The 27,176-nt window shown below is 39.3% G+C and overlaps 1 protein-coding gene across 3 annotated transcripts; it reads right to left on the bottom strand.

Annotated features, from left to right (window-relative positions):
* Nucleotides 1-1,222: 1,222 nt before the first annotated feature.
* LOC120086533 (uncharacterized) lies at nt 1,223-26,236 on the bottom strand. 3 transcript variants are annotated; one of them, XR_016532506.1, is made up of 3 exons: nt 25,717-26,220; nt 25,498-25,621; nt 1,223-1,857 (listed from the first exon to the last, which is right to left on the bottom strand). XR_016532506.1 is itself a non-coding variant. In XM_090318356.1 (3 exons), exon 3 carries the CDS (start codon nt 16,840-16,842, stop codon nt 15,670-15,672), a length of 1,173 nt encoding a protein of 390 aa, XP_090174482.1. In that variant the 5' UTR covers nt 16,843-18,056; nt 25,498-25,621; nt 25,717-26,228; the 3' UTR covers nt 6,880-15,669. The 3 variants fall into 3 exon arrangements, 1 of the variants encoding a protein (XP_090174482.1); XM_090318356.1 differs by lacking the exon at nt 1,223-1,857 and adding an exon at nt 6,880-18,056 and having other exon boundaries at nt 25,717-26,228; XR_005484244.2 differs by lacking the exon at nt 1,223-1,857 and adding an exon at nt 24,018-24,255 and having other exon boundaries at nt 25,717-26,236.
* Between the last annotated feature and the right edge of the window lie 940 nt (nt 26,237-27,176).

Below are 27,176 nucleotides of genomic sequence, written 5' to 3'. Positions count from 1 at the left end.
GGATTTCATTGCCTTGCTCTGATACCATATTGAAATAGAAAGGGAAAGAAACAATACAAGGCTTACGTGGAAAACCCTAATTCAGGGAAGAAAAACCACGATAGAAAAGATTTTATTATTTAATGTCATACCTACAAGAGACCCCAACCTCAGATATAAATAGAATGAGGGGAAACCCTAATTTAGTAAATATAGAGTAAACTACAAATATGCCCTTAGGGCTAATGCAACATATTTCAACATTAACATCCTTAACAATTCGGTGTAATTGTAACCCCTTATTTTAGGCTCTAGAGTCCTCGCCCTAATGAGCCAACCTTAAGGAAAAGTTGATTAGGACAAGAGACTAAAGCAACCATATCCATTTCTGGAGATCAGATAAAGAGTTGTGCAAAACTGCCATCCTTTAGGGGGGACACTCTTAGGGTGCCACGAGGCGATGCACTAAAACTTTATCCAACCTAATGAGAGAGACCGAGGGATATGTTGTCACGTCCCGCTCCCACTTACTATGAAAATTCTCTCCATTCACATTGATATTGACCTACCCAAACGCCATCTATAGGGGGACACTTGATAGGGGAAATTTTGGTGTCACTCCCAAACCCCTTTCTATATAAATAAAATTTATAAATCATCGAACAAACCCTTTATACCAACTAGTAGTACAAGTAGCAAGTCTGGGGTCGAACCATATAGAGCCTAATATGGACTCCTAAAAAAAGTTGGAACTTGTAGAAAGTAACCAGGGGGGTTTGTGAAAATTGTTGTAAACTAATTCTGAAAACAAAAAGAAGTGCAATGTAACAATTATGAAAATTATCAATGAAGCAAACACTTAGCTTGGGCAATTGTAATTTAATTCGTTCCGCAATAATTCTATATAGACTACTCAAAATATTTGTGAGATTATTTGAACTAAGAAAAACTTAGTCTACTCTACTAGATCCTAACCGGCAGTCCATAAAATCAAGTCAATTAAAAGAAGAGCGAGGATCCTCAAACAATCAATTAACTAACAGGCTTTAAGCTTTAGGACAAAACTAAGCTAATAATTTGTTTCCATCATCTAACCGATTAATTGAGTGAAAATTGTCTAAGTTTTTAAATGCTTGCTAATTGGAATCCCTAATTAACACAACAAATTGATTTAACTTTTGCTTCCAAGTGATGACTACCTAACGATTACAAATTAGGGCCAATCAAAGCAGTCAATCAAACGTGCATATCTAATTTGTCAGATTATCCCACACACGAATACTGAAAATTTACTCAAGACAAATTCCATGAAGTCAAAATAATACTCACGGAATTACAAAACGAGTCTCAAGAATTACATTGAAATGAAATTAAACTAAATAACCCAAGCTAAGTTCTTACCCTTTAGCCATGAAACATGTCAAAAATCAGCACGATTAGCAAACAGGAAGAACTTATTACGAAACTAAAAGCATAAGCAATAAAAAAAAGAGCTAGAAAAGAGACTAAAATGCCCAAAATTGGAAGTAGAAGGTAGAAGATGGGATGATTTCAGCTGAACCTTAAGGGTTCCTTTTATAGGCCAGTCGTAGTGTCGCAACGCTAGGGAGAGCGTTGCAACGCTCAGTTTTGCTACGCGCGCTGAGTTGTTTGCGTCAAACTTCGCATCATTGCAACGCTGATGCTTCTGTCTTAAGATTCAAGCTTCAGCGTTGGAGTGCGTTGCAACACTGGCATCTTTGAGGGCAGCGTTGCAACGCTGCTCTACTTCCAGGCATTCTTTCTTTTTTGGTCATTTGATCAATTTAGCTTCTAATTTTGTCATTTTAGCGTCTTTAAGTCCCGAACGCTTGATCCAAATGCTTGTACACTCAAGTCCTACAAAATAAGCAATTAAAACAAATTAAGTAGCTAAACAACCCTGAGTTAAGCAGAAGAAAATAACACATTTCAACTATCAAACACCCCCAACTTAATTCTTGATCGTCCTCGCTCAAGGTAAAACAAGCAATCATGCATGAATAATTAGTTTGTCGAACTAGAGTGTTCTCTACTCAAGCCTCAACAGTCAACCAAAATAAAATTCACAATCAAATGGGCAATCAAAAAGCATTCCATCATTTTATGAATAGTTTGGAAATTTGTTTTAAAAATATTTTTAATGCATGTCCAAGCTCAAAGTTATTTATTTTGAACCAGAGCGAGCCCGGAATGGCCTTATGAATCTTCCATTTTCCCCCTACATTGGCTCGAAGGATCCTGAATTAGTTTTCCTAAATTCAAAGTGGTAATGGCATAACATTGGATGAGTAAAAAATCTATTTACCATCGCCCTTTTTTTTACAACAAAAAATAAAGAGAGGAAACTTAATTCAGGAAACCAACTTTTGTTTTGGCTTGCCCACACTGGTGTCATGCGAATCATCAAACTATGGGCCAATTTTCCTTCAAAAGTTGCTAAGCTTACTCATTCCTCTAGGATACTTTAGCTCAGAGGGAAACCACGGGTGTCATGGTCACCTCAGGTTAATCATACCATTTGTAGAAGAGGAGTAAACCCCTAAACATGTATAAATGAAATAAATATTTTGTTTTATTATATATATATATATTTAGCAAGCGATAGTGATATCAATTGACTACATCTCAAGCATGCATTACTAAATTGAATTGCAAAAAGACTAATATCTATCACCAAGGCCTATCGGAGTGACAACAAACTTATGGTCTCATAATTCAATTCTAAACAAGCGTACATGGTCAAGATAGATATGCAAAGAGCTTGGAGATGTAATAAAAATTTTAAGCATAATTTTCAAAAATATCATGAAAATTATGAACCCTTTCATCTGACCTATTCTCATGCAAAAACAATTCCTATGAGTGCGTCATAGGCTAGTCATCATAAGGCACACAATAGCAAGAAAAACAAGCAAGCAAGCATTGTCCGAGCATAGCGCTCAAGGACCCCAAATAATATCATCAATAAAAGAAAAATCAGCCCAAAAATTTGAAAAAAAAGGGCCAAAAATTCAAACACCCCACCTCTAACTTTTTAAAATACACATAGCACGAGGGATTAGAATACTTCCCTGAACAATGAGGTGAAGAAAGGATGTATGGAACTCTGCTCAGCTCTTTTTCTCCCCAAAAATCCCACAAACAAGAATAATAGAAAGAATTAGGCTCAATAAATGAGAAAAATAAAAAGAGAAAAATACTGAATTGAAATCTAATCCTAGAAAGAAAGTAAATTTAAATCCTGGCTGCCTCTAGGTGACGAAAATGTTTATGGTCGATTGCTCGACCTTGATGGCTCATTGTCAAGGTACATAAAAATTCTCGTATTTCTTAGGTCTCTTCTTAGATGAATCAATATAACCTAGTAAGGCTAAAAGGCATCTCATCTTTAGAAGAAAACCATGCAGGTCAAATTTGGGTTTTTTGGAATATGGTAAACAAGGTAAAAAGAAAGCATCAGAAAACTCAAATGACTCCGGAGAACCCAAAGAAACGAAAGACTCAACATACTTATGAGGAGTAGGAGAACAAAATTCAAATATATATGAAATCCTGAAAGCTAGAACATGACGAGGCCTTTTGACCTCAAACTCTATCACCTGGATCTTGTCAAATTTAGAAGCAGAATTCTCCGTAACCTTGCACATCAACAGGTATGGAGAAATGTCCTCAGTCAGGTTCTTTACAGGAAACGCCTCAGCTTCTCCTATATAGGCATAATTCAAAAGCTCTGGTAGCTTCTTTAAGTAAACTTTAGGTGCCTACAAAACAGAAAGAAGCACCTCATCAGAGGATTCATCATTAGGATAATAGGGCTTACCTACCGGTTCTGTCATCAATAAATCGGCGAGCTCCTCAAGTGAAATCAAGTCTCCTGAATCATCCTCATCGTTGTCATAGATGTCCCATATAACCTCCTGCTCAAAATAGTCAAATGCATTAACCTGGCACAAAGACTGTACATGCCCTTTGGTGGAAGATTTCTTATCATAAAAAAATATTAAACTTAGCTATCTCACCATCGAACTCAACAGACAAGGTGCCTTCATCCACATCAATCTTAGTCTTGGCTGTCTTCATAAAAGGCCGCCCAAGCAAGATTGATGTAGATGAAATAGATGTGGACTTCTCCATCTTAAGAACATAAAAGCCAGCAGGTAAAATCAAACCATTAACCTGAACTAGGATATCCTCAATGACTCCCAATGGGTGTATAAAATACATATCAGCTAATTAAATTAAAATTCCAGTTTCAGTCAGGTCTTTTAATTTTAATTCTTGATAAATTGAATAAGGCATGACATTTATTGATGCATCCAAATCTAGCATGGCCCTATCAATTTTCTTTTTGCCTATGATGCAAGGGAGAGAAAACATACTTGGATCCTTCTGTTTTTCTGGCAAGTTTTTTTGTAGGATTGCAAATACGGATTGACTTACCACCATTCTCTCTTTTTCCTTGGCTTGTCTTTTCCTCGTGCAAAGCTCCTTAAAAAATTTGGCATGTTTGGGGATTTGCTTGATGGCATCGAGGAGAGGAATATTTATCTCAACCCTTCTAAACATTTCCAAAAGCTCCTTGTCCTTGTTTGCAACTATTTCTTTTGGCCTAGCAAGCCTGGAAGGAAAAGAGGCTTTAGGTACGTATGCATCTAAAGGGGGATAAGGGTGAGAAGATACTCACTGTTTATTTTGTGGTGGCAAAACAGATTGATCTGAAGAAGGAATTTCTAGTTTCTCCAATTCTGGCTCTTTCACTGACTCAACAGGTAGCTCCAACTCCTTGCCACTCTTCAATGTGATTGCACTAACATTCTCTCTAAGAATTGACTCAGGATGGGATGGAAGTTTTCCAGACTGTCTCTCCAATTTTCTCATAGAGGTGGCTAGCTATGAGACTTGGGTCCCCAAAGCTTCAATGGCTTTCCTTGTATCTTGCTAAAAATGCTGTGTATCCTGTTGAAATTTAAAAGATTTTGTTAGCAAGACTTTTTAACAATGTCTTCCAAGGACATACCTGAACCAGATGGAGCTCCATGATTCGGCTGGGCCTACTCATTCTGTCCTCCCCATTTGAAGTTTGGGTGGTCTCTCCACCCAGGATTGTAGGTCTGACCAAATGGGTCCCGCCGTCTATTTTTTCCCATTATAATTGTAGCTACAATCTGGTATTACTTGATTAACTACTAAAGAAACACCCAAAGAACAAGTGGAAGAGAGAAGAGAGGGAAAAATCGACTGAAGGTTGAGGGTGGACGTTTGTCTCTACCTTAAAACGAAGACAAATATTTATACTGCAGAATCACAACGTTGCAAAGCAGCATTGCAACGTTGCCCTGCCTCGCGCGCTCGTCCGTCATCATGTTTGTAGTGTTGCAACACTTTCTTGTTTTGCACAAAATAGGCAGCTTTTGCCACTCAACGTTGTGCAACGCTCGCTTGAGTGTTGCAACACTCCATCTAAGGTCATTTTGGTCCTTTCATGTCCTTTTGAAGCTCGGTTCCTCAAATTAGCTCCTAATTGCTCCAAACTAACCTTGAATAGATCGTAATGACTGATTCTACCTCCAAGATGCTCAGTACCTACAAAATCATCAAATAAACACCTTAAACATAGTAACGACCTAAAATTAAGAAGAGAAAAATAGCACATTTTTTGTGCTATCAACATTACATCTGCAGAAATAAATACAATTGTTTCATTTTCAGCGAGGAGAAGGAAGAGAACTTCAATTTTTAGAGAGAGAATTCAAAATTACATAGCTTTTCTTGTAAGCTTTGGAGAGATTCTATCAATTTGTATTTAATTTTTATACCAATTATGCAACCATCAATGGATTTCTTGAAGAATTGCACCATCCATGAGTAGGTAATTCTTTTTCTTGGGGAATTATGTAGATTAGCACTTTCTTGAGACTTTTCTTTGAATTTCTTTCATGTAGTTACTGAAGGATATTAGACATAAGGATTTTCATGAGCAGCAGAAGGATCGTTCCAAATTCCGTTCGAAATTGAACATAAACAATTACAGTACAAGAAACGGAAACTAACAGGTCGTGCAACGACCAGAAATTACAACATGTTAACAAGATAATCAAGGGACAGAGTATGCATACCTTTGAAGACTCATTCTTCAAACTCCCTCGATCAATCTACCAACGTCCTCAGCAACACAGGCGCAACGAATGGTACAACACGAACACCAGCACGAACACAACGAACACAATGAACACGAACCCAACGAACGACCTCCAGAACCTCGAAATCAGTCGAGTTGAGGAGGACACCACCACAATGGTTACCTTGGTATTTTCAGTGTGAGAATCTAAGAGTTGTGGGCTCTGTATGAGCTTGGTTAGAGGAAGAGACTGGAGGAACAACAATCGTGTAGACAATTGAGGAAGTGGGAGATGACACAGTCTATCGATAAACGATTTGCTCAATCGTGTAGAAGATGGTAGCCTATCGTATAGACAATGTCAGACGATCATTTAGCTACGAACAGCTAAGTGAACTATCGTATAGTTAAACTCCATGATCGTTTCATCTCTCTATGAGCTATCGCTTAGTGAAACAATTTCACTTGATATCTTTCATCGTGAGTCTCTTTTCGAATCAAGTAACACTTTAATTTTAGGAAAACATTTTTCCTTTTATCTCATGGTTACCATAAAACCACCAATAACCTCCCACTCAATTGGTTATTAGAGAAAAAGAGATAATTATCAAATAATTAATATTATTATAAATAAATATGATAACCAACTTACTATATTATATTTATAACCTATAGTTTAATATTTCATCTCATGAAACATATAAACCATAGTTCTTTTTCTATTTTATGGTACTTAATGTAAATCATATTTACATTAATCCTCCACTTGATGTATCTCATACATCACACCAATTATATCATATATAATTGAATTTCCTCTTGTCAATTTGAACATTTCAAATCAACCCGAAGAACTAATTCTCAACTTGAATTCATTGAGCTACCAAAGGGACCTTATGAACCTGTAGCTTGAAGCTCCAACCATATGTGAATAACTGACTAAACTCTTTAGTCACGAAATCCACCATCCGTTAACTGTCGGGCACTCCACTAAAGACCGAAAGCTACACTCTCTTCACTACAGATATATTTTGTGTCCATATCAACCAATCAACAGTGTGATAACCCTTCACAGATCGCTCGTAAGTAGAGCTAGGCTAATATGTCGTTTTGCCTATGTAGTTACATCTAACTCCTTAAGTACCACCGATTCCTTTAATGAACATAAGTCATAGTCCTACTATGACTGAGTCCTCTCTTCCAAAGAGAGGTTGTTGCCACTATGTTCAAGACCCGGAATCAACCCTTAAGAGAGCAATCTATCTACTTACCCATGCTTCAGGGAAGGAGTGAATTCCATCTTGTGTAATTGAGTTCATAGCTCCCCAATCAGACAAATCCCCAAAAAGGTAAGCTTGTTGAGTTGGCAATCTGGCCACTCTCACCCATACTAATCAAAGAACCGCCCTCAAATGTATGAGTTCCCAAAACACTTAGGATTAAGGTCATGTCACCTATGGTCGTTTTAGGTGAGATGTAAGTCTCAAGTATCAACGGTGTTATATAAAGAGACTAGTCATCTCGTGGTTCGGTCTTATACAAACTCTTTGTATAGGACACCGCCTCTCGTATGTCTCTACATGAATGGTCAGGATCAACCATCTATAGTAGTTTACAACACTTGTAAACCTCTAAATAGCGGGTCATATCCGTAGTGTCACAAGGATAAGGTATCCCTCCTTTAATCCTTATACTACAGACCTTTTTAGGTTATTACTTAAGGCATGATCTACTTGTATATCTCATATACATGCTTAAGTTTACATATAATAACCATAGATCTTTGTTTATTGGATATGAGTAAATGCCAAATAAAATAAATTTTATTTTATTCATAACAATGTGTACACATATTTACAAACTACGAGACTCCGGGAGAATTAGAACACCAATCCCAACAATCTCCCACTTGTCCTAATGCCTTGGGAGACTAATGTACAATACATGAAAAATACAAGTACAATATACAATAAACTAGGGCATACTCTATACCCTAGTATCATCTCCCACTTGCCCTAGACAAGATGCCGCATATCCCGTAGACCCAGACTCTCCAGATGACCCTTGAACACTTTAGCTGTGAGAGCATTTGTAAACGGATCAGCAACGTTATGCTCCGACGCGATCTTTGTGACTATCACATCATTGCTATGCACAATATCCATGATCAAATGATATTTTCGTTCTATATGCTTTCCTCTATGATAACTCTGAGGTTCCTTCAAATTTGCCACAGCCCCGCTGTTATCACAATACAAAGTGATCGGCAAAGTCATATTTGGAACAACTTCCAAATTTGTAAGGTATTTCCTCAGCCAAACAACCTCCTTAGTTGCTTCACAAGCGGCTACGTATTCAGCTTCCATAGTTGTCACACCCCATCCCAGACTACTCTCTAAGCCTAGGAAAGGACATGACTGTAGCAGTTTTCAACCCTTTTGTTGACACTTACTGCCTAATAACTCTAGCGGAAATAATTCTGATACCAAGATGTAACTCATACACAACGAATGCCTCTTAGGCCAAATTCATTTAGTTTAAACACACAACATATTTAGAGAGATTACATTACTAGTTTCACAAGTCCCGATGCCCAAAACCTTAGTCCCTATATGAACAACTATAACATGTGTACAATATTTACAGTGACCACCTAACAGATGGGTTACAATATCTTTGTCCTTTAGCGGCAGAGTAGATGCAGATCTATCTCCTGAGGATTTGACCACTATCTGAGGGAAAGAAAAACATTTGAAAACGGGGTGAGCTTGCTAGGCCAGTGAGTGACTTAAGAAAGAAAACTGATTCTCATGCAAAAGTCTCAATAAAGAGATTCAACTGAAATATAAATTTCTTTAGTAACCTTGTACTGCAGTATAAACATTTTCCAAGTATAAAGTATATAAAGCTGTTTTTATCCGAAAACATTAAAACTGTTCCTTAGTTGAGAATAACCCTGCTATGGTTAAATCCCAACGTCAACTGCTAGTCAAGAGAGAACCCTTTTGCTCAATCTCTGACTTTAACTACCTACGTGCACGTGGCCATACTAAGTACCATCATACCTTAGGTACTTTTGCTCAGATACCTTCTCAAAACTTGTCCTTCAGTATCGAGCTGCTCGGATACCTTCTCAAATGTTCTTCAGTATCGAGTTGGTCGGATACTTTCTCAAATGTCCTTCAGTATCGAGTTTCCAGTAAAACTAGTCATAAAATGACTTTCTCTTTAAAGCATGTAAAGCATATCACATAGAAAACATATCTTTAAAGATACTAACGCATGCTTGGTGTATTTAAACACACATAAATAGTTTTTCAATAAACAGTCATACATGGCATGCGTTTAAAATATAACTCATGGTTTGCTTGGAAATTACTTTGTAAAACTAGCTAGCATGAGAATAATCTTTCTTTAAAACATAGTTTCTTTAAAACATTGTAAATATTTAGTCACTCACCTTGGTCGTTTAGGAACCTTTCTCTCCAGAAGCTCCTTGGTTACCTCGGGCTCCCTTTGAACCCAAAGATCCAGATTAAATTTAAAGCTCAGATTACTCATAGTTCTAAACCTTATCTTGAGATACTTCCTTCTGTAAACATGCTCTAAAATGTCTCAGGAAGCTTACCTTAAAATCTTAGCTTATAATTTCTCGTGGTTTGGCCAAAATCATCAAATCCTCAAGACTGGCCCATGCTCACCCGACAGCTTAACCCTTTTATCTTTTCCTCACTTTTCAGCCCAATTCCTTGGAGCTTCTTCTCCAGAAGCCCTATCCTAAAAACTAGACTCGCAGAGCTTTCATGTGGATTTAAAATCACTCCAAACGCACGAGTGTGCTGGGAGATATCCTTGTCCCAAGTTGATGCTATTTCCAGACTTCACTATCCGACAACGTCTTCTCCTCTTGAAACTTTATGACCGACGCATGGTTTTGCTACCAACGCTGCGTTCTTTCATCAACTCATAGTTTCTTCACAATCAGCCTTCATACACTCTTCTTAATGTCCTTTGAAGAGAATTTTAGTTATGATCTGAAGAGAAGTCCTTGGCTCGATTTATAGGTGTCCAGAATCTCTCCAAGGCCGACACCTCTTACTTGGCTGCATGTCCAAGTGTCTTTTCCCCACACTATCGACACAACCTTCATGCCATCGCAATCTAAGGTGTCCTCCTCTTCCTTAACCAACACATAATTCTTAAATTTGTATGTCTTCTTATGCATCCACCTCATTTTCTTAAGGCCCAAGATTTCTCCCCAACAAGCCACATCTCATGATCGAAAGCCATTTTGACAAATGCGTCCATCCAAGCACAAATGAATCCATCTAACCACAAATGCGTCCATTTGATGCGTTATTTTATGCGATGAAATAATGGTAAGGATTACTTGGTGGAAATGCGTTGTGCAAGCAAGTTTTCTCAGCAAGATCCAAGTATAAATCCTACTGAGTTACCTGGTAAGCCCATGGTCGAACTCAGGGACTAAGGAAAATAATATGTGATGGTAATTTTTAGATCACTTTGTGGTAACAAATAAATCAAGGAGTTGGTTCGTTTGTTGTTTAAAATATAAAAGTATGCAGTGGATTTGAGAAAAGAGTAATTATGCGACAGATACACTGAGTATACGGAGGACTGGGTTGAGAAGGTCTTTAGCTAGCGTTTCCCGAGAATGCGTTCAAGCTATACGATCGTGCTACACTCATGCGACCGCAACTCATTTTCCAATGCAAATGTGATGACTCCTAATTCTAGGACGCATGCGATGAATGCGATAATATCTATAGAGCTTATTCCTAAGTCTCTACTTCTTGCCTATGTGATGATGCAAGATGCACACAAGAACAAGGTGACCGCATACAATCATAACCTATCTCTAGGGAGCATGCGATGCGTTAATAGCAAACAGAACTTATTCCTAAGCTTCTATCTCTTGATTATGCATTTCTAATCTGACTCTCCCGAGCCTAGATTCTAATCAGACTTTTCCAAGCCTAGATTCTATCCTTAGAATACCCTCCCGAGTATCTCTAATGGACGAATGACACATATATAATACAAGATAATCACATAGAATAAAGATCCCAGGTTATGCTAGCTAAGTGCTTCTCAACCCATTCGACAGATTTAACTACTCATGCGTAATGTACAGAGAGTGAACAGATATAAAGATGCAATTTCCATTTCTATAAATAAGTTCAGAGTACAAAATGACAATGGAAATAAGGGTAGAGAGCCTGGTAGTAATTCCTTACTTCCCAAGGCTTTTATACTGTGTTATCTCTATTCTACCCAAAAGATGTTCTTGCTTCTGCAAGAGTCAACCATCTCTCTGGTTTTGACGCTTCCCGACACTCTTCCAAGTTCACTGGAACAATCTCTCCGTATAATCTCCCTTCACTCGCTTCCGCCTTCTAAGTAAAAGAAAACTATGAACAAGGCTACTTCTATCTATAGGGAAAATTCTCTAAACTGAATGAACTCCTTCACTGAAGGTGGCCTTCAGTATTTATAGAGCTTCAGGGTGAAAGGCTTTTTCTCTCTTATGATTGCATTTATGGGATGGCATTAATCCTCTGTCTGATGCGCCGAATATTTGTCACCGAAAAGTTGAGTGTACTTGCTATAGTAGGTCGTTAACGGCTTGTTAACTTAATTCAGAATCGGCCGTCATCAGCTTTCTATCCCATCGTGTTTTATTACGCTTTTTACCCAAATGCGTCGGCTCTATGTAGCCACCTTCTTGAGCAGATATTCGCGAGCGCAAATGATCGCAAAGCCTTGCATCAACGCAATCTCTTAATGCGCTCGGACGTTAATTTCTTTGGATCGCATTTCCGCATTGCGTCAACGCATTTTCTGCACAAAAATACATAAGTTAGCTGTTTTAATGCGATGGACGCATGCGATCGCAATGTTGTGAACTTAATGCTTTTGGACGCAATATTGTCTATTTTTATCATCACAATCTTGCATTGTTTTATGACTTTGCGTTGTAATAACGTGCATTTCTGCCCGTTATCACACTCTCAAATTTAAATAATGCTTATCCTCAAGCATAAGCTAAATATTTCCTTTAGAAAGTCGACCCCTTCTCTTTCCTAGATTTCTCAATGATGCCTTATTCCATTCCTATGCACCATAATCTTCCTTAATTCTTATCTAGGTCTCTTCTTAAAATATTTCTAAAATTTAGGAACCGCAAGTTTAACCTTCAAAAAGACTTTACTAGATTCCAGGGCATCGCATGATTTATTTTATAAAAAAATTTTTTCACTAGGGTATTTTCAAATGATTTTTTATCCTTGCGTATTTTAGACACATTTTTTTTATATATGACCTTGCGCTGATCCAAGTGCCTAGCCTTCATTTTGGCTTGCCCCCACGGGTGCCATGCGGACATCCAACTACGAGCAAGGCGCTCTTTCTCAGTCTAAACTCATGCCCATTTGGCATCGGAGTTGTGATCATTTATGTATACGTTGATCACGATTCCTACCTTCGTTTTGGCTTGCTCCCACGGGTGTCATGCGGACATCCAACTACGAATAGGATCCGATCGCAACGTTATGATTTTTTTTTGTAAGCTAAAAATAGCAAGGTCGAAAATGAATACTGCACCCCCAACTTTAAAATGTGGCAATGTCCTCATTGCTAAAAGATTGAAAGAAGTCATGCGATGCTCTTAAGAAGTTTCGTAAAGGGTCAGTTTGAAAGAAAGCTTGTAGACCAATAACTTCTAGAAATATTTCATGAGGTGACTGTCCTAAAATTAAGTTGACTCTAGTATATACAAAAAAATAGAAGCATGCGTTTCATCATTGAAATCATAATTGGCAAAGAGAAATCATGCGGTGACTTACTAAATTAATCAATGTTAAATGATTACGTCGACTAAAGAGGATGCGATGATAAAAAGATCAAAGTTAAAATGCGATGCAATAGTGCAAAATTTGGAATAAATAAATTCAAGGAAAGATACAACCCCTAAATTTGCACTGTCGCATGCATTATTTGTGAACGCATCATTTTTTGTGGCGAACTGTTCTTTTTTTATTGCGGTGACGAAATAAAGTAATTACGTCAACGCATCCTTCTTTACGGCAAACTATTCTCTTTTTATTGCAGTGATGGAATAAAGTAATTGTGTCGTTCGTGTAACGCCTCCGCAATTGTTCACCTTGATCGTTGAAAAGAAAACATTGAGAGGGTCAAATAATAAGAAAAAAACAAAGTTAACAAACTTTTTCTCTTTTTTTTTTTAAAGATAAATAAACGATAATCGAAATAACATAAGAGTAGTGAGAGTTCATGAATCATTGGTAAGAAAAGGATATTCCAAAACACTTGTGCCCCTGATGATTTTCTTCGCATGCCAACGCAGGGGCCACTCGATTTTTCTTCATTCCAGATTTCTAAAGTCTACAGAGGTCTTTTCCCGATGAAAATCACTCTCGCATTATGTCTTGACTCTTTGCTTGTTAACCTTGAATGTACGGGTCCCTTCCTCAATAATCAATTCAACTGCACCATGCAGGAATATTTCTTTGATTATAAAGGGTCCGGACCAGCATGACTTTAATTTGTCGGGAAAGAACCGTAGCCTCGAATTGAAAAGTAAGACCTTTTGTCCGACTTGGTGATTTTTCCCGCATAGCTATTTGTCATGCCAACGTTTTGCTCGTTCTTTGTAAATTTTGGCATTTTCACAAGCTTGCATTCTCCACTCATCAAGCTCGACCAATTGGATTTTCCTTGCTTCCCCTACTGCCTTTAAGTCGAAGTTAAGCTTTTTCATCGCCCACAGTGCCTTGTGCTCCAGCTCCAGTGGTAAATGACATGCTTTACCAAATACCAACGCATACGGAGACATGCCTATAGGTGTCTTATAGGCGGTCCTGTATGCCCACAGTGCATCCTCCAGCTTTGTTGCCCAATCTTTACGTGAAGGCTTTACCACCTTCTCCAATATCAGCTTGATTTTCTAGTTGGACATTTCAGCCTGACCATTCGTCTGTGGGTGGTATGCGGTGGCCACTTTATGGAGGATCTTATATTTGCGCAGTAATCCTTTGACAGTGTGATTGACAAAGTGGGAGCCTTCATCACTTATTATGGCATGTAGAGTGCCAAAACAAGTGAAAATATTTTTCTTCAGGAATTTGGAGACTACCGCCGCATCGCTTGCGGAGCATGCTATTGCTTTTAACCACTTGGAAACGTAGTCGACGGCTAACAAAATATAATTGTGACTATTCGATGGTGGGAATGGTCCCATGAAGTCAATGCCCCAGACGTTGAACAATTCCAGTTCTAAAATGATCATGGGCATCACATGCTTCCATGAAATATTACCAATGCGTTGGCACCGGTCACACTTCATCGCGTAGTCTCTTGCATCCTTGAATAGTGTTGGCCAATAATACCCACTTTGTAATACTTTTGCTGTTGTGCGTTGACCTCCAAAGTGCCATCCATAAGGCGAATCATGACACTATGATAATATGCGTTGATGTGCAACATCTGGTACACGCATGCACAGAATCTGGTCTGACCCCCTTTTATAAAGATTTGGTTCATCCCAATAATATGATCTGCATTCATGTCTAAGCTGCCTCTTTTGGTGGTCGGTATAATCTTCGAGAAATTGTTCGCAAACCAGATAATTTACCACATCTGTATACCATGGAAATTCTTCAATCTGAAATAGTTGCTTGTCTGGGAACGTTGCGCTCACTTTTGGATTTTCTAATCTGGATAAATGATCCGCAACTTGGTTCTTCGTCCCCTTGCAATCAATGATTTCCATATCAAAACTATGAATGCATTGAGGCATTGGTCATCGAAGTCAAACTTTCTATCTGCTTCCATCAACGCACTCAGTGGTCGTGCAATCTTTGAAAAGCTTTTTACAAAACGTCTATAAAATCCAACATGTCCCAAGAAGCTCCTGACAGCCTTTATATTTGTTGGAGGTGGGAGCTTTTCAATCACTTCAATTTTTGCCTTGTCCACCTCCAACCCATCCCTGGAGACCTTGTGCCCAAGCATAATGCCTTTCTTCACCATGAAATGATATTTCTCCCAATTAAGCACGAGGTTCGTCTCCTCACATCTTTTCAATATCTTCTCCAAGTTGTTAAGATAGACTTCGTACGTTTGCCCATACACAGAGAAGTCGTCCATGAATATTTCTACAGAGTCTTCGAGATATTTCGAAAAGATGGCCATCATACACCTTTGGAAAGTGCTCGGTGCATTGCAGAGGCCGAACGACATGCATTGAAACGCAAATGTTCCATACGGGCAAGTGAATGTGGTTTTTTCTTGATCTTCGGGAGCAATCATGATCTGGTTATAACCGACATACCCATCCAAGAAGCAGTAGAAGTCATTTCCAGCTAGGCAATCCAGCATTTGGTCAATAAAAGGTAAAGGGAAATGATCCTTCTTTGTTGCCGCATTTAATTTGCGGTAGTCCATGCAAATCCGCCATCCCGTGACGGTCCTTTGTGGTATCAATTTGTTATTTGCATTGGGGACTACCATCATTCCTCCTTTCTTCGGCACGTATTGCATGGGGCTGACCACGTACTGTTGGCTATTGGATAGATGATGCCCGCGTCTAACCACTTGATTATCTCCTTCTTTACAACCTCCTTCATCGCAGGGTTGAGTCTACTCTGATGTTCGATCGATCCTTTGTGATTCTCTTCGAGATGAATCCTATGCATACAATATGCGAGGCTGATTTCTCTAATGTCTGCGAGTGTCCAACCAATTTCTTTTACATACTTTCTTAGAATGCTTAGTAGCGCATTTTCTTGCTCTTCATTAAGTGAAGAGGAAATGATAACTGGTAGCTTTTCATTCTGCCACAAAAACGAATACTTCAGATGGTTAGGAAGGGTCTTCAGCTCTAGTGTTGGTGGTTGTTCTAAGGGCAGTTTTGTTGTTTTTCTTTCTTCAATCACTGTTAGCTTAACTTCTTGGGATGCGATCACCTTATCTTTGGTTGTTTTTTTTGTGATCACATTGCATGCTACAATGGATGCGATCGCATCCTCATCTTCATTTTCATCTTCAGGCTTCTCTTCGTCATTCAAACTTTGTTCATCGTCGGATTCATTAAGGTCTTCTTCACCAGGATACTTTATGGCTCGGATAATGTCAAACCTGAGCTTCTGTCTGTTCACGCTTAAGGTGATCTCTCCTTTGTGCATATCAATCTGAGCACGATCGATCGATAAAAATGGCCGCCCCAAGATGATGGGCACATCTTTATCTGCTTCGTAGTCCAGGATGATGAAGTCTGCTGGTAATATAAATTTGTCGATTGTAACCAGAACATCCTTCACCTTCCCCTCTGGATGCACAAGAGATTTATCCACTAATTGGAGAGTCATCGTCGTGGGCAAAAACTGCCCCACATTTAGCTGCTTGAAAATTGACAGGGGCATTAAGTTAATGTTGGCCCCAAGATCGCATAGCGCTTGACCAATGTATAATCCTGCAATGGAGCAAGGTATAGTGAAACTCCCAGGGTCGTGCATTTTTGGTGGGATTATAGATTTTGAACTTTGCGTCAAAGTCACCGTTGCAAACTTACTAATGCCTCTCTTCTTTGTCACCATATCCTTTAGAAACTTCGCATATGCAGGCATCTCTTCAATTGCTTCAATGAACGGAATATTAATATGCAATTGTTTTAACATATTCATGAAGCGTTGATACTGTACTTCATCATTTTTCTTCTTTTTAAGTCTCTATGGGAATGGTGGCAGCTGTATTCTTATGGTCCCCTATTCTTTTGGCTCCAAGGTGGACGCAATCTCTGGTTCCATCGCCTCTTTTTCTTCCATTTCTTCTCGAGTCAACGCAATCTCTAGTTCTAGTGCAATTGGAGCAATCTGGCTAGGCTCCTTTTTCTCCCCTATCACCGTCTTTTCGCTCCGCAACGTCACGACTTGACATTGCTCTTTACCCGTACTCCCTGGGTTGCGTGGGAGTTTCGTTAAACTCGACAGGGCCCCTTGTGGTCTGTTTTTGAGTTCACCTGCAATCTGGCCTATCTGAATTTCCAGGTTGCGGATAGACGTCGCTTGGTTTTGAAGCACAATTTCATTCTTTTCAATATATTGCTTCAACAAACTTTCCAAAGAGGAAGATTGAGGTGCCTGCGAACTGCTGGCTTGATTACTCGTTTGACCGTTGGTTTGCGGGAAAAATTCGGATGGCCCTTCTTTTTGCGCCACTGACTGAAAATTTTGCTGTTGATTTTTCCATGCAAAGTTAGGGTGGTTTTTCCACCCAGGGTTGTACGTGTTGGAGAACGGATTATTCTTCACAAAATAGATTGACTGTGGGTTTTGTGGGCATTCCTCCATTGTGTGTCCTTCACCGCAAGTAGCACAACTTACGGTCGTCTGGTTGATTGCGTTCACTTGCCCACTATGCGTTACTGGGCTATTGATTGCGATTTCCTGTATCAAGTTCATCATCGCAGTCATTTGACTCTAAAGGGATGCGATAGCACCATTATTCGCGTCACTGTCCTTTATTCTCAATCTTCGATCTCTTTCTCTCCAGTCTTCATGATTTTTAGAAATGCGATCAAGGATATTCTTGGCCTCATCATAAGTTTTATCCAGCAGACCTCCAGTTACTGCCGCATTGCAGCGGTCTGTGATGCAGGGCTTAATCCGTGATAAACAATCTCCATCTGGAAGCATTCCAAGACAACATTTTAATTTAACATTTCTTCCTTTATCTATTAAAAACCTTAACATGTTTACGGTAATCTATCTAAGTTTCATACATATAACTCAATTTCCTATACTCTTTTATTACATGATCCGAGCCGTGCCCTGAGAAATTATCAAGTCCTGGTGTTTTGGTGGTTGTAGACTCCTTCCCGAATGCTCTGCTTTGCAACCTAGGGGGGGGGGGGGGGATAGAAGAAAACATTTGGAAAACCGTGAGCTAATAAGCCTAGTGAGTGGTGCTTTTTTTTTAAAAAAATAACAATCACTTTACAAAATATATTTTTGGGAAGTCAATCACATAATCACAATTTCAGTATAATCTATGCATGATCATGTGTAATTTCATTCAATCATTATCTTCCAATCTCATGCTATATTTGGCATGTTCACATCATGCATATATTAACAATCATAACAACTTTTTATGGAAACTTTCCTATAACCAAATTTCCCTGCCAATGTGCACATCGACTATTTTCCTGCTAGCTGTGCTTAGGTAACTTGACTATATTTCCCGCCGGTCGTCACCGACTATCATTTCTCGCCGACCGAAGCCGACTATATTTTCTCGCCAAGTACCATTTTCAAGCATGCTAACTATGTATCCTGGGTACAATTTCAGTTTCCAAAACAAACATACAAGCAATATCTTAACAAGCATAGTAATCAGATAAACATATATCCCTGATTATGTCAATTTAACATTATCCCCTATATATTTTACCTATATATAGAAATTATATCAACAATACAACACACAATAACCACTCACCGTAAGCAAGATTCCTACTAAAACCACTTTGAGAATACCTTCCTGAGAGTTCCTCCATATCAATGAAAATTCCTTAATTAACACTTGTTATATCAATAAATAATGCAAAAATAGCCAAAATACCATTATATAATGAAAGTACCAGCTTACCCCACTCCAAACTTAGCCAAAATCCTAAAATTAGCCCCTTTAGAGGTTATTTGGACTGTGGCAGGCAGCTGGGCGTTTCATTGTGTGCAGGGTGGGCATGCTGTGTCATACAGTGGGCTGTTGCGTTGGGCGTGCGTGATGCGTCGCATGGTGGCTACTGTGTTGGGTTGGCGTGTGTGATGCGTTCGTGCGAGGTGCGCTGATGGACGGATGCAGCGCAGCAAAGCGCAAGGCGTGCACGTTGTGTGCTAGATGCGTTAGCTGGCTGTGCATCCGGGCTGGCTCCAATGTTTCACCAACGCAACCTTAGCTCCTTCGGACCCCAATTAATTTGGCAGCCTAAATGCTCAAGCATAACACTAATACTCAAGCGTAACACTCTAAATAAGCTCTCAACACAGAGATTTTGATGATGGCATGAATGAATTCTTCTCGCCTACCCCTCTATTTAGAGCCATCCCAAACTCACCCCCTTGTGACAACTCAACTCCCATTTGTCCCTTTTTGAAGCTGCCAACACTTAGACTATTCCAGCACAGCCTTGAGTTGTTCTCACCTTAATTTGCCAGCCAAAATCCCTATTTTGCATGCAACCTCCTTCATCCACCTCCTGCTTAGAGCTTTGTGTGAACCTCCTTTTACCACCTCAATCACTTAAATACTTAACATGTTCATCTATCTAATTTGTTAGGCTTATCAACGCATTTCATAAATATTGCCATCTCCCCTTGGAATTCTTTTTCCCATCAATTAGCCTTTCTCTTGTCCACAATGCATAGCAAGCCAACTTACTTCCATCAAAATCCCACTTAGCCATCGCATGAGACAGTCATCACCAACGCATAGGGTGGCCGCTCATCCTCGATGCATGGCTCACTAGGTATGTCCGCACGCCTTGCTTGGCATGGACGCATAACACTTGGCATAGGCGCTGGCCATCGACGCATGGATGTGTTGCATAGGCGCTGATCATCGCTCGCTTGCTCAGCCGCATAGGCATGCTCGGCCGCATGGGCGTGCTTGGCTGCATGGGCATGCTCAGCCGCATGGGCGTGCTTGGCTGCATGGCGTGCTTGGCTGCATGGCGTGCTTGGCCGCATGGGCGTGCCTCGACGCATTAATGCTCGGCAGGGCTCTTCAACGCATGGTCGTTCAACAATGCGCTCGCAGCGTAGGATGGTCGTTCTACGAATGGACTGTGCGCTTGGCGCAAGACATCGACGCATGGCTGCTCGTCAGTGCTTGACGCATAGGATGGGCGTCTGGCATGTTCGCTCGACGCATAGGCAGGGGTGCTTGGCATACCTACTCGACGCATGGGTTGTGCGCTTGGCATGCCCGCTCGACGCATGCCTCCAACGAATGCCTTGCCCGTGTCCGCATGCCCTTGCGTTAGTTGCATACAAGCCTACGACCATTGCCCAAGTCTTCTTGCTTCCATCCTCTCACACACTCTTGCGTTCAATGTGCTTAAGCCCTCCATATGCGTTGGCCCACTTGCCACCTTTTGATATAATTTAGTACTAATACTTTCACCCCTGCCCCAATATCTTTATTACTTAAGATTTTCCTTCTCCAAATAACCTTCCAAAATGATGAAGAAAAGATCGCAACAGTGGTAATAACGCAAAATGCTATGATCCCCCCAAAGATGTATGACCCAGGAATCTTCATGATACCATGCTCCATTGGAGGGATCTACAGTGGCCAAGCACTATGCGATCTTGGGGCGAGTATAAACATAATGCCGCTATTAATCTACAAACGATTGAATATGGGCAAACTCACGCCCATGATAGAGACTCTCATACTTGCGGACAGATCTCGAATACACCCTGAAGGAGAGTTGAAAGACGTCGCAATCTCAATTGATAAATTCATCTTGCCAGGTAGACTTAATCATTTTGGATTATAAAGCGAACAAAGATGTGCCCATCATATTGGGATGACCAGTCGCGCCCGAATTGATGTGCACGAGGGGGAAATCATAATGAACATCAATAGGGAAAAGCTCCGGATTAAGGCGATCAAGATTCTGGAGGATTGAGAAAAGAAGAAAAAGCCACCGTGGATGTGAAAAGTCCAACTTGGAATAAGCAGTCCTTGAGTTACTATATGACTCAACCTCATCAGGGACGCAATCCTGTTGAATATCCTTTTCCTACATCACGACTTCATGAACTTTCATCACTTTGTTATTATTTGATATCGCATATATACTTCCTTACCTGTTAAAAGAAAAAAAAGCGATCGTGCTGAACGATTGCGGTAAACGAGTTTGTTTTGTTTAATATTATTTGGCCCTCTCAATGTTTTTTTTGCAACGATCGAGGCAAACGATTGCAGAGGCGCTACACGAAGACGCAACTACTTCACTTCGTCACTGCAATCCAAAGGAGGAAGATCGCCGCAAAGATGCATCAACAAACAATATGAGCGACAACGCAAACTTGGGAGTTGTATTTCTCCTTGACTTTATTCCATTTCGCACTATCACATCGTATTTTAATTTTGAAAATTTTATCACCGCATCCTCTTTGATTACCGCAATCATTCAATATTGATAAATTTAGTAAGTCACCGCATGATTTCTCTTTGCCAAGTATGATTTCAATGATGAAACACATGCTTTTATTTTTTTTCGTATATACTAGAGTCAACTTAATTTTAGGACAGTCACCTCATGAAATATTTCTAGTCTGTTAGTTTTCTTTCAAATTGACCCTTTACTAAACTTCCTTAGAACATCGCATGACTTCTTTCAATCTTTTAGCAATGAGGACGTTGATGCATTTTAAATTTGGGGGTGAGGTATTTATTTTTGACCTTGCTATTTTTAGCTCTATGAAAAAAAATCGAAGAGGAAAAATTCTAAGAATAACAATTCCACTGTCAACGCAATGGGAAAACCCATGTTGATAAGAGTTAAGTTGTGAAGGGCACTTACCCATAGTTGGATGTCCGTATGACACATGTGGGGGCAAGCCAAAACGAAAGTAAGTCGCCAAGATCAACGCATAAATAAATGACCGCAACTCCGTTGCCAAGTAGGTATGAGTTTAGTCTGAGAAAGAGCGCCTTGCTTGTAGTTGGATGTCCGCATGACATACGTGGGGGCAAGCCAAAACGAACGCGAGACACATGGATCAGCGCAAGGTCAGAAAAAAAAAGTAACAATGTCAAAAATATGCAAGGATAAAAATCAGTCAACACCCCAGTGAAAAAGTTTTTTTTGAAATAAATCATGCAATGTCATGGAATCCAGTAAAGTCCTTTGAAGGTTAAACTTGCAGTCCCTAGGTATTAGAAATATTTTAAGAAGAGACTTGAATAAGAAGTAAGGAAATTTTGGTGTATAGGATTTGAATGAAGTATCCTTGAAAAATCTAAGAAAAGAGATTTTGGTCGGCTTTCTAAAGAAAATCTTTAGCTTATGCTTGAGGACAAGCATTGTTTAAATTTGGGGGTGTGATAATGGACAGAAATTCATGTTATTACAGTGCTAAGTTATTAAGCAATAAAGGTTTGCATTGATAAAATATATTAGATTGCGTCCAAAAAGTATTAAGTTTGTAACATTGCGGTCGCATGTATCCATCGCATAAAAGCAGTTGACTTTTGTATTTTTATGCAAAATATGCGTTGACGCAAGGCGGAAAGCGCAATCACAAGAAATCAACGGACGAGCGCAATGTTACTGCAAGGCTTTGCGGTGATTTATGCTCGCAAACATCTGCTCAAGAAATATTGCCACATAGAGCTGACGCAACTTGGTGGGCGCATCTGGGTGAAAAACATAATTAATCACGATGAGACAAAAAGCTGATGACGGTTGAATCTGAATTAAGTTGACAAGCCGCTAACGATAACAAGGACACTCAGCTTTTCGGTGACAAATATTCGGCGCATCAGTCAGAGAATTAAAACCATCCCATCTGTGCAATCATAAGATAGAAGCCGCCTTTCACCCCGAAGCTCTATAAATACCGAAGGCAACCTTCAGAAAAGGGGTTCAGCGAGTTTGAATACTTAGATAATTTTCTCCATAGTTAGAATAGCCTTGTTTTTAGTTTTTCTTTTATTTTAAGGTGGAAGCGAGAGAAGTGAGATTGTGCCGATAGATCGTTCCAGTGAACTTGGGAGAGTGCTGGAAGCTTCAAGATCAGAGAGAGGGCTAGCTTCTGCGGAAGCAGGAATATCTTTTGAACAGAATAGAGTTGACAGTGTAAAAGCCTTGGGAAGCAAGGGATTTCTACCAGGCTCTCTATCCTTATCTTCCATTGTCATTTTGTACTTAAACTCATCTATAGAAATGGAACTTACTTCTTTATATTTGTTCCCTCTCTATTTATTACGCATGAGTAGCTAAATCTGTCGAATGGGTTGAGAAGCACTTAGCTAGCTTAACTGGAGATCTTCATTCTATGCGATTATCTTGTATTATGTATGCTTCATTCGTTCATTAGGGATACTCGGGAGGGTAGTCTAAGGACAGGATCTAAGCTTGGAAAAGTCAGGTTAGAATCTAGGCTCGAGTCAGATTATAACGCATAATCAAGAGATAGGAACTTAGGAATAAGTATTGTTTGCTATTAACGCTTCGCATGCATCCTAGAGATAGGATATGATTGTGTGCATTTTGCATCATTGCATAGGAAAAGAGTACAGACTTAGGAATAAGCTCTATGGACATTGTTGCATTCAACACATGCATCTGAGAACTAGAAGCACCGCATCTGCATTGGAAAATGATTTGCTGTCGCATGAGTGTAGCATGATCGCATAGTTTGATGCATTCCTGGGAAATGCTAGCTAAAGACCTTCTCAACCCGTCCCTCTGCATACTCAGTGTATCTACCGCATAATCGAACTTTTCTCAAATTTGTCGCATTCATTTATTTCATTACCGCAAATAACAACCCAACAACTATTTGATTATTTGGTTACCACAAAGTCTTCTGGAAAATTACCACCGCATACTGTTTTCCCAAGTCCCTGAGTTTGACCCTAGACTTGCCAGGAAACTCAGTGGGGTTTATACTTGGATTTCACCGAGAAAACTTTTTGCTCAACGCATTTTAATCATCGCATCTGATTCCATATTTTCACTTCATAAAATAACACATCATTAGGTCATTACTAAATATATGCATGCATGGAACTTAAAACAACACCCTTTTTTGGTGAAATAAATGCTAAGTAAATAAGGTACGTTCAAAAGTCCTTCATTAAACTCAAATATTTAAACAAATAATAGGGTACCCATAAATCATAGATGATAATAATAGGTCTGAAAACAACTCTTAATAGTAAATTTCAAACAGCAAAACTGAAAGTTGAAAAAGCATGGAAAGAAATCTAAATATCATGAGCGGAAGCATAAAACTGGTCCCAGTGGCTCGATCACGAATTCTGGTTGTCAATTGTCGGTGCATCTCTACTTTTACCTGAAACAACAACATGAGAAAGAATGAGTATAAAATACTCAGTAAGTAACCCCACTACTAGGGTCAGGCTAGGCATCTATGTCCTCTAGATGTCTACCTCTGATGGAACATATAAACTGCTCTTGTCCTCCTGGGACACATATATACATGAAAAAACTTATTTCTACCCTACTGTAGTTAAGTATGCCCAATACCTCTAGTAAGTCCCATAGGACCCACAACCTTTGGTGAATCCCGAAGGAAACACAATCTCTGGTGAATCCCAAGGGAAACATAATCTTTTACGTACACATGGTTATGCATACACCTCTTTCGTATACATATAACCCACTTAATGTGTACCTCTTTCTTACACATAGTTATGTATACACCTCTTTCGCATACACATAACCCACTGAGTGCGTACCTCTTTTGTACACCTGGTTATGTATACACCTCTTTCGTGTACACATAACCCACTGAGTGTGTACCTCTTTCGTATATCTCAGATCCTCTCTATGAATGTAGGGATGCATACCTCTTTCGTACACATAGTTATATATACACCTCTTTCGTATACACACAACCCACTGAGCGTGCACCTCTTACATACACCCCAATACCCTCTAGGTATGTATCACTTTCATACACATCAGCCCTAGTACATCTCTTTCATGTACTAGCGCCTTTGGACATGCATCACTTTCATGCAGTCACATAATCTGGAAAGGGAAAGAGATTGCATCTAACTTCATATTACATATAACATTCACATAATCATGAGTCCTCTAAAATCTCCTCGTCAAGGTCATGTTAATTAACCTCAACGTATGTGTTTATTCTAGTTTTAATGGATCAACTCTAGTACATCACTTTCATGCACTTCATGTAAACAATCAAACATTCAAAATTTCATAATACATCATATAACTTACACACTTTCATAATAAATCACATAAATATGCACATCAACAAATGCTCCAACTTTCACCTAGCTTTAAGACATTCTAGTAATAGTGTCGCTTAACTCATAATTTAGGGTCATGCCCAATCGAACTTTTAATATGCCTCATAAAATTCTAAATCATGCTCATACATTAAAATGCTTCAGACATATTATCACATGCTCATATATCTTTTCTAAACAGTTCATTAAATCTCAGAACAGTCAAAATTATCCTTGTAACTAGTCTTAAAATCCTCAAAATAAATCATAAATTTATTGTCTGACATAAAGGCAGTTCCAGTAGTAAGATTACTTACCTCAAAATTAAATCCAAATAATCCAAGGAAGCTTATCTTTCCTTTACCAAGCAAGACCTTGAAACAAGACTAAAATTGTGGCTTGGTCCTAAATTAACTCCAAAACTCAATCTTGTTGGCCAATCTGTACATAAAACAAAAACTCATATTTAACAACATAATTTCCCACAAATTTCCTAATCCAAAAGAGAACCAACTAACAATTCACCCAAAACTTACCAAACTTCAACAATTTTCACTGAAATTGGTCTCGAACTCCATGGCAACGTCTCAATCGTTGAGTTCAAAACAAAAATCCGGTGATGCATGGTAGATTTCGGCGACGAACATGGCTAGGCGGTGACGGTGGTGGCATCTAGAAGAAATGGCGCGGCGGCTAGGCGTGAAGGCAGTGACTGAAGTTGAGCGGTGGCGTCGCTCGGCTGGGCTTGTTTGCGTGTGAAGGCCGGCGCGACTTCAGCAACGGTTGGAGGCGAAGTAGTCTAAGTAGAAGTGACCGACGGATGCGATTCACGATCGACAAACGGCGCAGCTCCAACGGATCTGACAGACGACGTCGAGCAAAGCTAACTGGGCTTCACGTCTGACCGGCGGCGCGCAAAGGAGGCTTTGGATTTTACGGCGAGCAGCGGCTGAGAGTTTCGGCTGGAAGAAGGTTTCGAGGAGGGGGGTTCACGCGAAGAAGAAGGGGAAAGAGAGAGGGTTTTCTAAATAATAAAAAAAAAATTATTTTATTTAGAAATTGTTTTATTTTATTTTATTCCTTAAATACACAAATATATATATATATATATATATAAATAATTACATATATTTTTAAAACTCTTCCCTTTCTTTCTCTTCCAATAAAAAATCAAAATCAAATCAATTTTCCTAATTTAAATTTAAATTCTCGACCTTAACTTAAAATTAAATAAATTGGACATAAACCTAAATCTTCCCATTAAATAAAATGGAATTTTGAAATCAACAAAATTGTCCTTAAATTTTATGAAAATACAGAATTCGAATTATGAAAACTCAGAGTGTTACATTCTTTCCCCCTTAAAGAACTTTCGTCCTTAAAGATCTTTCGTCCTCGGAAGTTCATTTCAAAAAAAAAAAAAAAAAAAAAAAAAACTTTGTGCAAAGGCTCACCTCTCATCCAATCTATGACTAAATGACTTAAAAAAATTTCATGACCAACTACCATGGTTACAACCATCCTTGATTACACCAACGAACCTGGCATGCCCTCTTCTTTTCACGTGCCCAAACAATAACTTTGTATAGAGAGAATGGAGCAAACATGGTCTTTCATACAATCTTAACATCCTCTAAAACTGAAGGTGCGAGAGAATGCAAGAAAACATAAACTTAAACAACCCTAGGGTGTTAGGACCTAGAATGAGAAATGTACCTTTCACCACAGCGTTTGACCTCTCTGTCTCATGTCAAGTTGTGGCACTGTTCCTATTCAATTGCTGTTGTCCGCTTGAACCCACATGGTCTTGACCCGAAGGTTGGTCCTTACCATTTGTAGTGCTCCTACTAGGGCACCTGTATGCCATATGCCCTTCCTGTCCACAACGATAACACACCCCTGTTCCAGCCAAGCAACAACCCCAGTGACGCTTTCCGCATGAGTTACAGATCGGCTTGTCCTCTTTAATAGCTACAGGTTTCTTTTGCTGAGACTC

Source organism: Benincasa hispida, chromosome 9, assembly GCF_027475165.1.
Source record: "Benincasa hispida cultivar pf3 chromosome 9, pf3_genome.v1.1, whole genome shotgun sequence".
In the NCBI taxonomy this organism is placed as follows: Eukaryota; Viridiplantae; Streptophyta; class Magnoliopsida; order Cucurbitales; family Cucurbitaceae; genus Benincasa; species Benincasa hispida.
Note: the sequence above shows the minus strand (reverse complement) of the source record. Positions and strands in the feature narration are given on the sequence as shown.

Bases quoted from the DNA above. Each gene is read 5' to 3' on its own strand.
- LOC120086533 (XM_090318356.1), bottom strand. From the start codon at position 16,842: ATGAATATGTTAAAACAATTGCATATTAATATTCCGTTCATTGAAGCA.